Raw genomic sequence first — 13,891 nt, 5'->3', positions numbered from 1 at the left:
TATTAAAAAGTAAAATACTGTTACCAGGATATTTCAAAATATCATTGTGTCAATAATCATAAACATTATCTTCATCTTTACAATCACAATAAAGCAAACACACCAAATAAGCAAAAAGAGTAAAATAATCATTACAAAGTTTCCTAAGAGATAAAACTGAAAACAAAAGTTATTAAAGTAGCAACTGTCTCTCTGGGAAATAGGATATTTTATTTATTGATCTGAGTGTTAGTTATACAAACATATTTACTTTGTGACCATGAAAGTTATAAACATGATCTGTTCACTTTCTATACTATGTTATATATGAAAAAAAATCTTAATAAAAAACTACATTTCCCCTGACTTCATATAAGAATACTATATGTAAAGGTTCAACCAAATTTAGATCCATTTAGACTATTTATAAGCAGTACAAAGATTTTTTTTTCTTCTCTGAATGTGGAACTCTTGACTTCATACATGCCATGCAATTACTCTATCACTTAGCTACATTCATAGCCAGTAAAAAATACTGTAAACTCTGAATTGGAAAAATTCCACAAAACTCGAAAAAAAAATAATCAAGTCCTCTAAACCCATTAGCAGCTTTAACCTTTTGCCTTTCTTTGTTCATCTATTCCTCAACTTCTCCTTCCACCACCTCCACTACCCATCCACAAACATTTTCTTCCTTGCCTATTAAGTAAATAATAATAATCCCATTGGTACAAGAATGATTAAAGAACAGTAGACCTTCAGTATCTCTATGAGACTGCCGTGGAAGAAAATACACATGTCCCCAATACATAGATATCAGCACTCTCCTGCATTGCAGATGCTTGTTTCATTTTTCCCATAACATCATCCAACTTCTGCTAAAGACATGTCACTTTTCAACCAATCTCAAATTTTCACTTCAATGAACCATACTGCGTGTCCTTTTTGGCTTACAAGCATTAACTATAACCTTCACCTTGCTTTTAGAGCATCATTTTTTTTCACTAAATGGAGAGATCATACAATGTCCCTCTTTCCCCCTGCCATCCCTAAGCACAGAGTTCATTTTTTACATGGTGTGCACTGTATCAATAATTTTTAAGGCATTAATCTAAGATTGATACTTCCTCAACTATACAATTTCTTAATTCTGTAAAAGCTAAGGGAAAGATATAGTCAATTACATTAGTCGGCAGGCGCCGGTGGCTCACGCCTGTAATCCTAGCTATTCTGGAGGATCACAGTTCAAAGCCAGCCCGGGCAGGAAAGACCATGAGACTCTTATCTCCAATAAACCACTAGAAAACCGGAAGTGATGCTGTGGCTCAAGTGGTAGAGCGCTCGCCTTGAGCTGAAGAGCTGAGGGATAGTGCCCAAGCCCAGAGTTCATGCCCCACAGCTGACCACCCCCCAAAAAATTACATTAGTCAAAAAATAAATAGATCCTATTGATATAAAATGCAGTATAATACTCTACAGGAAAGTGACTCTAGGACTCTTCACAAGGACAACTTCATACCAGATAAACCTAAAAGTTTCTAATTTATATAAAACTATCTCATAAACCTACAGAAGGAAAAGAGATGTAACTGATTTCAATAAAATGATACTATAAGTGGAAAGAAATGGACAATTTGTTATTACCATACAAAATCAATAACTTACCTGGTTTTCAGAAAATGGGAACTTAGGTTCAATGGAACAAATTTGATCATAATATCTAAAAAGTAGAGTGAAAAGAGTAATTAGCTAAATATGCATTTATGAAAACAGAATGGTTCAAGTATAACAAACTATTCATGCTACCTTGAAAACAGAATGGTTCAAGTGTAAAACTATTCATGCTAACTTGGAGTAACAAATCCGATTCAATCACCTGTTTGAAAGTCAATGAAATGCAGTCTTCCGATGTGTCAGCCAGGAATTAGAGTATATGCAATGAAAAGGAATTTATAAGAGACTCTCCCACCAATATAGAAAAACATTACCAAAATAAATCAAAGTAAGTATGTAGCTCAAAAGAATGTGTTTTGAAAATACTTTATTATGATAAATGTTGGACAAACTCGTATCTTTGGTAAATTGATAATTAAAACAGATTAACATTTTCAAATGTACTCTAGGTACATCCACTTCTGTAGGGATAGCCCCCACTGCCAAAAAAAACTCAACAATACTCACACAAATCATCTCCAACTGACTAATCCAAGGTTTTCTAGTCAATTTGCCTGTTTCCTTTCTCATTCTTTCCAACCCAGGTCCACACAGTAATAAAAAACAACCAATAAATCTTTTTCCAACCTCTATTACCAACTTCCCTTTCCCATTAAGAAAAAGGGAACGTGAGCAGGCCAAGCTTTCCAACTGTTCTTACATGTTTCCTCCTTCATTTATTCCCTTCTACCCTTTCCTCACTGTCATCAAGATTACCTTTCCAATGATTATTTCAAGAAGCAAGTTATCAAGTGGTAAAGGAGTGGGGTGAATCAAACACCATGTCCGAGACTAAGCTTTTGGTTGCATACTGCAAGAACTAAGCAATTAAGTAAACACACTGAAAATAATGGAAATGTTTCTCACTGTCAGAGAAAAAAGAATGGTAAATAGGGAAAGGGTAAGACTAAAATAAATGTTTTGAGACCAGGGGGTTTCAATGTGAACTCATTTTTAATACTATAGAGAGAACCAAAATGTGTATATTTTCCTAATTATATATACTGGAGGATATAGAAGCAATTACAGCTCACAGTCACATAAATAATGTCCTCATTAAAAGGAGCCAGCACCCACACACACACACCACAGAAATGAGATGACTACTGAGAAAATTCAAGACAAGACAAAAAATGATGACACATTTTAAAAAAAATAGAGCTGGAACAGGTGGCTCACACCTGTAATCTTAGCTACTCAGGAGGCTAATGTCTGAGGATCATGGTTCGAAGCCAGCCTGGGCAGGGAAGTCCGTGAGATTCTTATCTCCAATAAACCACTCAAAAAAGCTGGTAGTGGCGCTGTGGCTCAAGTGGTAAAATGGTCCCTTTGAGCAAAAGAAACTCAGGGTCAGTGCCCAGGCCCAAAACTAGCTAATAGGCAGTCAGGCAGGCAGACAGATGGACTACCTTAAAGGGATTCCCAATTGTCAAGTATGACAAGTTATAATCCATTGCAAAACCTAAGTACTGTACTCTGAATCCTATTGTGCAACACCAAGAAGAAATATTGGAATTAGAAATGAGTACCATTTGGTATCTTTCAGAGTAGAATGGTAGCTAGTTCTGATAAGATTAGTCAATGGATACTAAAAATGAAAATTTTATGAGAAATGAGCCTCAAAGCATCTCCATACAAAATATGTATTAATAAGCACTACATTCTCATTAGTTTTAACATCAAGAAACATAGCAAACCAGGCACATCTACACTTCTAGCTTCTTGGAAGCTGACAATGGGGAAATAACCATTTGAGGCCAGCCTAGGAAAAATGATCATGAGACCCCTTTTCAACCTACAGCTAGATGTAGTAGCATGCATACGTCATCCCAAGATACATGTGAGGCTGGGACTGGGAGGTACGGTTATAAAACAGCCCAGGCAGGAAAGTCAGTGAGACTCCGTCTCAAAAGAAAGAAGCTGAGTGTGGTGGTACATGCCTATGATCCCAGCTTTGAGGGAAAGCCTAAAATATGTTTGTGGTCCTAACATACAACTGAGATACCCTATCTCAAAAATAAGCAGCACAAAAAGGGCTGAGCAGGAAAAAAAAAAAGTTTAAATCCCAATAATAAAAATAAATAAATCCCAATAATATAGATAGATAAATATAGATAGATAGATCTATATATACATATTAATTTATATAAAGATATGTATATATATATATATATAAACCAAGTGCTAAAAATATTATTACTAGGACACATATCATTATGCTTTTTCTGATACACACCACAAAAATAACAGAGCAAGAATTCACTGGTACACCTCCACATGTAAGACAAAACCTTATTGAGAGACAGGCTACAAAGTAACAACTAACAAACTTGGTATTCTTCAAGAATATCAAGGGCATGCAGCTGAGAATATAGCTGGATAGTAGAGTGCTTGCCTAGCATGTGCAAGACTACGTGGGAATGATCTCAGCAACAAGAAAAGTCATGAAAAATAAAACTGAGGGACTATTTACAGACTGGTGGATACTAAAGAGATATAATTAAATACAATGCATAATCCCAGATTAAGTCCTGAATTTGTATATAACATTACTGGAAAAAATCAGCAAATTTTGAATTTACAAATTCAGGTTTTTGTTTTGTGGGGTGTTGTTGTTTTGCTGGTACTGGGGCTTGAATTCTGGGCCTGGGCGCTGTCCCTGAGCTTCTTTTGCTCAGGCTAGCACTCTACCTCTTGAGCCACACCACCATTTCCAGCTTAACAGTCTCACAGACTTTCATGCCTTCGATGGTTTCAAATCATGATCTTCAGATCTCACCGCTGAGTACCTAGGGTTACAGGCATGAGCCTTCAGAACCCACCACTTTTAAACAACTGTTTTTACTCTAACTCAGTCAGAAATAAAGAGTTTAAAGTCAAATAGCCTTAGATTCACTAATGCTGTTTCTTTTTTTTCTCTTTTTTGCAGTCCTGGGCCTTATGCTCAGCTTGTTTTGCTCAAGACTAGCACTCTACCACTTGAGCCACAGCACTACTTCCAAAGTTGATGGATCAAATGTGAATATGCCAATTTCTTAATTATGAATTATAGAACAGTTATATAATGCAGGAGAGCATCCTTGTACATAGAAAGTAAACTTCAAAATATTAAGTACTGAAAAATCTTTCATGTATTCTCATTATACTTGAAATCACATTGGAAAACACTAACAAAGCCTTTCATTATTTGGCTACAACCCAATTATCTGGCCCTATCTCAGCATATTCTCTATACATTAAGTCAATAAATTACAAGCTCTCCTCAGGGAGACTTTTATTTCCCTCTATATCCAAAAACTTGGAATTTGGTATTTATCTTATATTTTCCCACTTTTTTCATCTGGACTGACATGCCTTCAAAAAAAAAAGCTTTTCTTCAGGCCAGGTGTTGGTGACTCACACCTATACTCATTAACTACTCAGGAGGCTGGGATCTGAGGGTTAAAGTTCAAAGCCAGTCTAGGCAGAAAAGTCTGTGAAACTCTTATCTCCAATAAATTCAGAAAAACCTGGAAGTGGGGCTGTGGTTCAAGTGGTAGAAAGCTAACCTTGAGCACAAAAGATCAGAGATAGTACCCAGGCCCTGAGCTTAAGCCCCAGGACTGGCACAAAAAAAATTTCTTCAATCATTTATTCATTCAATACATACTAAGAACTTACTACGTTACCAAACATAGTTCAATGACATAGGAATCTGGTAGCAAACAAGCACTTATAGCTGTATATCTTTGTGATGCTTTTAGGAAGGATGACAAACAAGATAGTTAAGTTTTAAAAAGCATATGGTATAGTGGATAGTGGCTAAGTGCTATAGAGAAAACTAATGATAGAAGGATAAAATTAACGCATGAGGTAATGACATAGTTCAATGACATAGGAATCTGGTAGCAAACAAGCACTTATAGCTGTATATCTTTGTGATGCTTTTAGGAAGGATGACAAACAAGATAGTTAAGTTTTAAAAAGCATATGGTATAGTGGATAGTGGCTAAGTGCTATAGAGAAAACTAATGATAGAAGGATAAAATTAACGCATGAGGTAAGATAGGAAAGCGTCTACTTTAAATGTGAAGGAAGTGAAAAGACAGGTATCTGAAGAAAAGTGCCAGGAACCTGGAATGAAAGTGTGCCTGAGAATATACCTGGTGTTGCCACTGCGGCCATATACTGAGCATAGGAGAAAACAATAGTAATGATACCTTAAATACAACTTCAAGATCTTGGCTTTTACTATATGGAGAGGGTAAACAAAAGAGTAACAGGATCTAATTTATGTTTATAATCACCAAGGCTACTATTCAGAAACTGACTAGCGGTGCGCAATCACAGAATTAGGGAAATCAGACAGGAAGCTACTATAGTAATCCAGTCAAGAGGTGATGTTAACACCTTATCCTCTCAAAACAATTCTATGAGCACACAAAATGAGTTGACTTGTGGGTGTTGCTACTTACCCCAAGCAAGTGAGTCAGGAAAATGCTGTTTTAAAAAAATAACCTTTTTTCCCAAAAAGTAAAGATTCTCTAGAGAATGAATAGGAACTTTCAATAAATGATCCCATATGGAAGGAACCATCAACTGCCAAGAGCCTGGGGCAACAGAATATCTAAAGGTATACCAGGCTCAGCCTGGAGCACAAGTTGGCTACTAAGCAAGAACTGGTAAACTTTTTCAGAAATGCGATTATTCTAGACTTTGCTGGGGGACAGGAAAAGAATCAAAGGGAGAATGTAAATGCTTCTATAACAAGACAAACTACTGTCCTAAACCTTGTGTTTTGTTTTGTTTTAGAGGTGGGCATTCCCATGATGAGCACACCAGGCACACAGCTATCCAAATGCAATCAGATAGAGACATTCTCTGAAATAAAAGTCAGAGTTCAGCTAGGCTTGGTGGCTTTCATCTGTAATTCCAGCATTTGGGAAACTCAGGAAGGAGAATTGTAGCTCAAGGCCAGCTATTGCAAAAAGTTAACAAAATCTCACCTCAAGCAAGGCATCATAGTTCACATTTGTAATCCTAGCTACATGAGAAGCATAAATAGGAGGATCATGGTCTAATCTTGCCTATTTGAAAAAATAACCTAAATCAAAAAGGACTAGAAGTACAAATCTAGTGTTAGCGTATTTGTGGATTCAAACATCAATATCAAGAAGAAAAAAAAAAAAAGTACCAGCCAGTCTATTCTAAGGGATGCACAGAAGAGGGGGAGTGTTAGTTTCACATTCTAGCCCACTGGCACCTGTCATGGTTTAGGTATGAATGCCCCCAGGAAATTCATGTGTTAAAGACTTGGTGGAACTATTGAAAGATGACTGGATCATGGGGCACTAACCCAATGATGAGTTCACAGCTGAGGGTCTTGTGGAAGGCGGAGCCTAGTTGGACAAAGTAGGTCACTGGGGGTATGATTTTTGAAGTGTGTATCTCGTTGCTAACATCTTTTCTCTGTCTCTGCTTCCACATCCCCAAGAGGTGAGCAGCCTCCTGTCATGGGCTCCCTGTGCCATGTTCTACCTTACCATAGGTCCAAAGAAATAGAGCCAGCTGACCATGGTCTAAAATATCTGATACCATGAACCAAAATAACGCCTCTGTCCTTTAAGACATTTTCCTCCAGTGTCTTGTCACAGCCACAACACCAAATTGAAGCACATATTTTCTCTAACGAGCCTGGTCTTTTCACTTGGGACACCTGATACAGCTGGCTGGGGACAAGTGGTAATCTTCCTTACAGATTCAAGTATTTGGTGCCAAGCCATTGCCAAGTAAAGTAGCCAGTGTATAGATAACATGAAAGCAAACCTAGGTAGCAGGGAAGCATAGCCACTGGCCAGGGAGGCAGACACTGGAAGCAAAGGGCAGAATGAAGCCCAGGGAACATCCAGGTAAGTCTCCAAGGACCATAGTACTAACCACTAGAGTATCCATAGACTACATTAAATACCCAGCTCTGTCTCCAAGGATATTAACACTAACCACTGGAGCCCCCACAGACTACATAGAAACTTGTACTGAGATTGGTTTTATCTTACTGATCTCTGCTATAAAGTAAGCAAGGAAGGAAGTAGTGAGAAATGAGGCTAAAATGAAGAAGAAAAACTGCTGAACTGAATATACTGAATTTTTGCACCCATTTTATTCACTCCAAAGCCTCTGAGGTCAACTCACAAAAGTTGAGCAGGATGGGGGGGAAACAGTGCATTTATATTGTTCATCTAATGACTAGAAGCTATGAGGTAGAATTTTCAAAGCAAATTAGATGTCTTTGGACAGGCAATGTAAAGTCAAATGGAAGTACAAGGAAAGGGTAGTCACTAGAAATCACAATATCTGATCAGTATGAAGCCAACCCCAACAAAACAAGAGAGGCTTTATACCTGAAAGCAGCAACTAATAAATGTGGTTACCAGAGGCAATGTTATCTACTTCTCTCATATAATTCCTAGAGCTTATGTTCTCTAGAAAGGGAAGTCACAGAACTCACAGAAACAAAAGAATCTACCAAGCCTTCTCCTTATTATTTACATAGGCATCATTATAGGGAACCATAGCCTCCAACATATGTTGACAGAAAGATTGGTTAGTACACTAACTCAGAAAGCTGGTCCCAAAAATAGTAATGCAAAAATTATCCTTATAGAACATGTGTGTGTATACAAACTCTGTGTGCACATATATGTGTGGCTGGAACTCAGGACATAAGCACTGTCCCTGAGCTTTCTGGCTCAAGACTAATGCCCTACCACTTAATCCATAGCTCTATCTCTGGCTTTTGGGTAGTTAATTGGAAACCAGACTCAACAAACTTTCCTACCTGGAATGACTTCAAAGTGCAATCCTCACATCTCAGCCTCCTGAGCAGCTAAGATTACAGGCATGAGCCACCAGCACTCAGCCAGATTTTATTTTTAAAATAAGTGAATTTTTAATCACTTATTTAAAATGTAAAATCCTAAGCATACCTAAAAGGCATAATAATGTCACATTTGGAAGACTCAAGATTTCAAGTCTGACAACCTGACTCTCATTTCCATTTCTTAGCTGTGTGATCATGTGTGAGCTATCCAATTTCTCTAAAGCCCCTCTAAAGTAACATAATACTCTCCTTATGGGTGAGGGAACAAATTATGTAATAAATAAGAAATGCTTAAGATAGTATCTGGATACATAGTACACACTGATAAATGAGTTACAGATTATTTTGCATATCTGGATACATAGTACACACTAGATAAATGAGCTACAGATTATTTTGCAACTACATATAAGTACTTTTTTCTATATGTGCTCTTCTATTTCAAAAAACTCACTTTAAATAAAATATGTAATATAATTTAGTTTAAAAATCTCATGCAAAGTTGAGGGTGCAGCTCAGTGGTATTAGCATGAGCAAGGTCCAGGGTTTAACCCAAAGCACAGAAAAAAAAAAAAAAAAACCTTGTGGGAGGAAAAAAAAAATACCTAGAAAATTAACACAACACTTAAAAAAAAAAAACAAAGCGTGGCCAAATCCCTATTGAAAAATTAGTTTTAAACATTTGTAAAAGAACAAGAACAACCAATCGACATTGATAAATAATGTACCACACACTTCTATAGCCCTTTACTACTCAAATATATATTTAGGGCTATGCACTTCAGGCTACCAATTACAGGGAGAAATTAAGAGAATCAAAAGGTGTAGGCCAGTTACAGGTGAGGCCAACCTCATAGATCCCTCCTAACCTGACTTTCATCTAATTCATCCCAAGAAAAATCACTGCTACAGCAAAAATATGATAGAAACCAAATCAGTCAAGGAGCTAGGACCTCAGTCAAGCCGTGCCAAAAAGTTACCTATATGGGCTTAAATGTTTGGCATGAACAACAAAGATACTATTATGGTTACACAGAATGATAGTCCTGCCAAGCTATTATATATACTACACACCAGAATTGTCAAAACTACACGAAATTTTTAATTTTCTTATTTATCTATCTTATTGATGAAAAAAAATCACTGAGCCAAATTAAAGTCTAACAACTACAAATACTCTTTGAGACCAAGTGTCAAGTACAACATGTCTTTAAATACTCTGCAGCTTCTTCCTGTAGTGTGGTCCCAAGACTCCACATTAACATTTGATTAATAAACTGTAGCAGTGTACAACAGTACACTGTACAATAATACAATAGTATTTCAATATCTCACTCCTAAGTTAACAATCACAACGTAAGCAAAAGTTGTGAAGGTGGAACAGCGATAAATATAAAACTATAAAATATTAGCACTTGGAAAACATTTTGGAAATTGCTAGAGTAGTTCAATCAACTTTACAACTCGTAAAATGATGAAACAGTCTATTTAGAAGTTTTACAAAATCTATGTAAATGATTCTTCAACTAAAGAAAACTGAGGCAGGCACAGCAGGATAGGCCTGTTATCTTAGCACTCAGAAGGTAGAGGTAGGAGGATCTTAAATTCATGAGTTTGATGCCAGCTTGAGCCACACAGCAAGAACCTGTGTAAAAGCACCGAACATGTTTATAATCCCAGCACTTCACAGGCTGGGGCAGGAGGCCTGTGAGTTCAAGACTAGCCTGGCCATACAATCAGTTACCAGCTACTCTGTGCTACATATCAAGAGCCTGTCTCAAAAAAAAAAAATCTCCATACACAGGGGCAGGGGATGTAGCTCAGTGATAAAGCATTTGCTTGGCCTGGGCTCCATCCCTAGCACTAGCAAAATATTTTTTTAATACAAATTAAATATTTAGTCCCTCAGAAAAGGTATACTTCTTGTTTTAAATATCCCAACAGTTCAATTCACAACTATCCAATTTTACAGTACATATGCCCAAGAAATTTTTGTATATCCCTCTAATATAAAATTTAATATGCTAGCCAGGCACCAGTGGCTCACGCCTGAAATCCTCAGGAAGCTGAGATCTGAATATCACAGTTCAAAGCCAGCCTGGACATAAAAATCCTCATGAGATTCATCTCCAATTAACCACCAGAAAACTGAAGTAGTGCTGTGGCTCAAAGTGGTAGAGTGAAAAGGCTCAGGGATAACACCTAGACCCTGAGTTTAAGCCCCACAACCGACAAAAGAAAAAAACATTTAGTAAGCTGTAATAATTTATTCGCTTACCCTAACCACAGAAAAATCTCAGTACGGGGCTGGGAAGGTGGCTCAGTGGTAGAGTGCTTTGCCTTGCATGCATGAGGCCCTGAGTTCGATTCCTCAGCACCACATAAGCAAAAAGAAAAAAAGCCAGAAGTGGCGCTGTGGCTCAAGTGGTAGAGCGCTAGCCTTGAGCTGAAGAGCTAAGGGACAGTGCCCAGGCCCAGAGTTCAGGCCCCACGACCTGACCCAAAAAAAAAAAAAAAGAAAAATCTCAGTATTTACTAAATAACTCTGCTGGATTACAAAAAAAATGAATAAAGAAACATAGTTTCAAGGAGACTATCTTCCACAGTTCCACTATCTAGTCAACAGTTACACTTATTAAAAGAAAAAAAAAAGAACAAATGAAGTTTAACTTTCCCAGCAGCATTCTATCTGAACCACTGTCCACTATCTTTCCTTGTCTATTATTCTAAATCGATGGATCAAGTGTCTCCCATCACCCCAAATCCTTGGAATCCAAACTATTCAATAAATTTTTATTATAGGGCTCATTAAACCAAAAATAGGTCTTACAAATATTAATTCAAAATTCTCATTGAATGCTACTCATGTCTACATAAATATAGCCTTCAAGATTTTTTTTAATGGCCTAGTACTCCTAGGTTAACATAAAAGTATCATTAAGTATGAGACAACAGTCTAAACTCTAAGGTTGGCTGAAAAAAACATCATAAATCTCTAAGCAATCTAGTCAATGTCTCTTCCTTTGGCCAACCAACCCTTCCTCGAATCTTGAATTGATACACAAAGATGGAGAAGTTAAACCAATTGGGTGACCCAGACAAAGGTCATTAATTACCCCATTTCCTACCAAAGATAAGTTTATGTCAGCCAACCAAATGAGCAACCTCCATGGACTTTCAACAGAGCTAAAGACAGCATTAATTTCTGTAAGAGCTGTAAGTGATCGTCTCTCTCAACACATGACCAAAGCTCACCTAAGATGGAAGCATCTGGCGGCACAATGATACCCAGAGATGCCCAAACCTAAGGAAGAATCAAATATGCCTAATGTTTGGTTATCAAATCAGGTATCCCTTAAGCTTAAACTAGTTTAAGCTGGGTTTCTGTTTCCTGCACCCTAATACAACTTGGACTTCCCGCATGAAACAAGAATAATTACATATGGGAAATGAAGTGATGTATCATAAAGTGATATCCAAAAAGAAAGGTATCATTAACTGTTCCACAAAGAGAACAAATACAAAGGGAGACCAGATACAAAGTGAGGCCAGTATGCACTTTCTGAAATGTATTCTATTAGGTGCACAGTCAAACAAACTGACTTTAAGCAACCTACTTTGAATAATCTGTCACTTAACTTTCTGTGCGGGTTCTGAGGCTTGAACTCAGGCCCTGGGGGCTGTCCCTGAACTTTTATACTCAAGGCTACTGCTCTACCATTTGAGCCATAGCACCACTTCTTGTTTCTTTGGGTTTTTGTTTTGTTTTGTTTTGGTAGCTCAGTGGAGATAACAGCTCGCAGATTCCTGCCTGGACTGACTTTGCAATCCTCAGATCTCGGCCTCCTCCTGAATGGCTAAGATTACAAGTATGAGCCAACGGGCACCCAGCTTGTCATTCAAGTTTTAAGTAAGTTACAATTCTCCTCTAGCTTGTTCTTCAAACGACTCGTCTCAAGCGAACCATGCAAAGAAGTAGTACACAGACATGGATGGGGTCCAGGGTCCTGATTCCAAAAACACACACTTCCAACAAAACTACTTTTAGGAAATTCTAGATTTGGGCCCTAAGATAAGACAGTGGCAGAACGAGAAGCAAGGAGTCTCCATTAAAAAAAAAAAAAAAAAGCACTAGTGGAGTATAAGGAATCTGGGTGCGTGGCAGACTTCCTCCCAGGTAAGGGGCCCTGGTGACCCCGGGAAGGACCCCGAGGACCCGGCCAGGCCAGCCAGTCGGCTCACCAGGAAAGAATGCAGGCCACACCCACGGCTCCGGCCGAGTCAGGGCGGGGCGGCGGCGGAGGTGGAGGGAGGGAGGGAGGCTGGGGGAGGCCGGGGGCGCCCGCCGCCCACCCCCATTCACCCGGGCCCGGCCCGCGCCCACCTCAGCAGCGTCTCGAGCGCGCCCTCGTGCTTGTCGAGCGGGCGGCCGAGCGCGGCGCGCCGCAGCTTGCTGAGCTCCTCGGCCGCGCGGCAGTACTGGGCCTGCTCCTCCCCGCCGCTCGGGTACGTCTGCTGGATGAACTTCACCAGCGGCTTGGCCAGGTCCACCTCCGACGTCTTTTTCAGCTGCACCGAAATGAACGTCGCCATGATGAAGCGCCGGCCGGCCGTACGGGCCGCAAAGACGCCGGAGCAGTGACAGGGCCCAAACGCTCCGGTGGGTGAAGCCCCCGCGGCGGACGAGCGGACCGACGGGCCGACGGACGGACGTGCAAACCGCCTAGCGCTACGGTCCGGCTACTTCCGGGAGCTGCGGCGGTGGCGCAGGCGCAGTGAGGAAGCGCGGCGGGGAGGAGCGTGCGTCGGGTGGTCAGGTGATGTTGTCCGGGCGACGCCAGCTCCCCTGCGCAGTGGGAGCCCGGCCTTCGCCGCCTCCGCGGGCTGCTCACCGCTGCGGTGACCGTGGGAGCTTTACTGCTCGGCCGAGGGTGTGACGGCTGACCTGCCCAGGACCTTGTGGACCCAGGGGTACTGTGACCTAGGAGCGTCACTCCGCCTCTGGGCACAAGCTGTGAGCGCACTGTGAACTCAGTGGGCAAAGCCCCTGCCTTTGCGCAGTTCACGGCAGGTAAGGACCAAATGCAGGTAAGCCACCACACTCTCCGCCGGGGAAAGAAACCGGGGACTTGGATGTTAGAACCTAATTTAAACAGAGGCTTTCTCCTAGGAAGCCAGCTTTTATAACACTTGATGTCTGAGAAGATGCTTGACATTAGAAGGGAGGAAAGAGTGGAGAACCAACAAGACCAACCGCACTTTAGGTTCTATAACAGAACCGAAAAACCAAGCTGTGTACGTGGCGGAACACAGCTGTAATCCTAGCACTCAGGAGGCTGA

The 13,891-nt window shown here is 39.9% G+C and overlaps 1 protein-coding gene across 2 annotated transcripts in view; it reads right to left on the bottom strand.

Annotated features, from left to right (window-relative positions):
• The window catches only part of Pdcd6ip (programmed cell death 6 interacting protein), a 60,284-nt gene extending 46,978 nt beyond the window's left edge, over positions 1-13,306 (bottom strand). Inside the window, exons 1-2 of one of the 2 annotated variants that reach the window (XM_070006562.1) lie at positions 12,936-13,306; positions 1,645-1,699 (exon numbers count right to left, since the gene is read on the bottom strand). In XM_070006562.1, coding sequence (XP_069862663.1) covers positions 1,645-1,699; positions 12,936-13,144 — 264 coding nt within the window. In that variant the 5' untranslated portion in view covers positions 13,145-13,306. The remainder of the gene's footprint in view (positions 1-1,644; positions 1,700-12,935) is intronic. The other variant, XM_070006561.1, reaches the window with a different exon arrangement.
• Between the last annotated feature and the right edge of the window lie 585 nt (positions 13,307-13,891).

The sequence above is a fragment of the Dipodomys merriami genome, unplaced genomic scaffold (genome assembly GCF_024711535.1).
Source record: "Dipodomys merriami isolate MVZ:Mamm:240054 unplaced genomic scaffold, mDipMer1.0.p SCAF_7, whole genome shotgun sequence".
Lineage (NCBI taxonomy): Eukaryota > Metazoa > Chordata > Mammalia > Rodentia > Heteromyidae > Dipodomys > Dipodomys merriami.
This window is presented reverse-complemented; position numbering and strand designations above follow the sequence as displayed.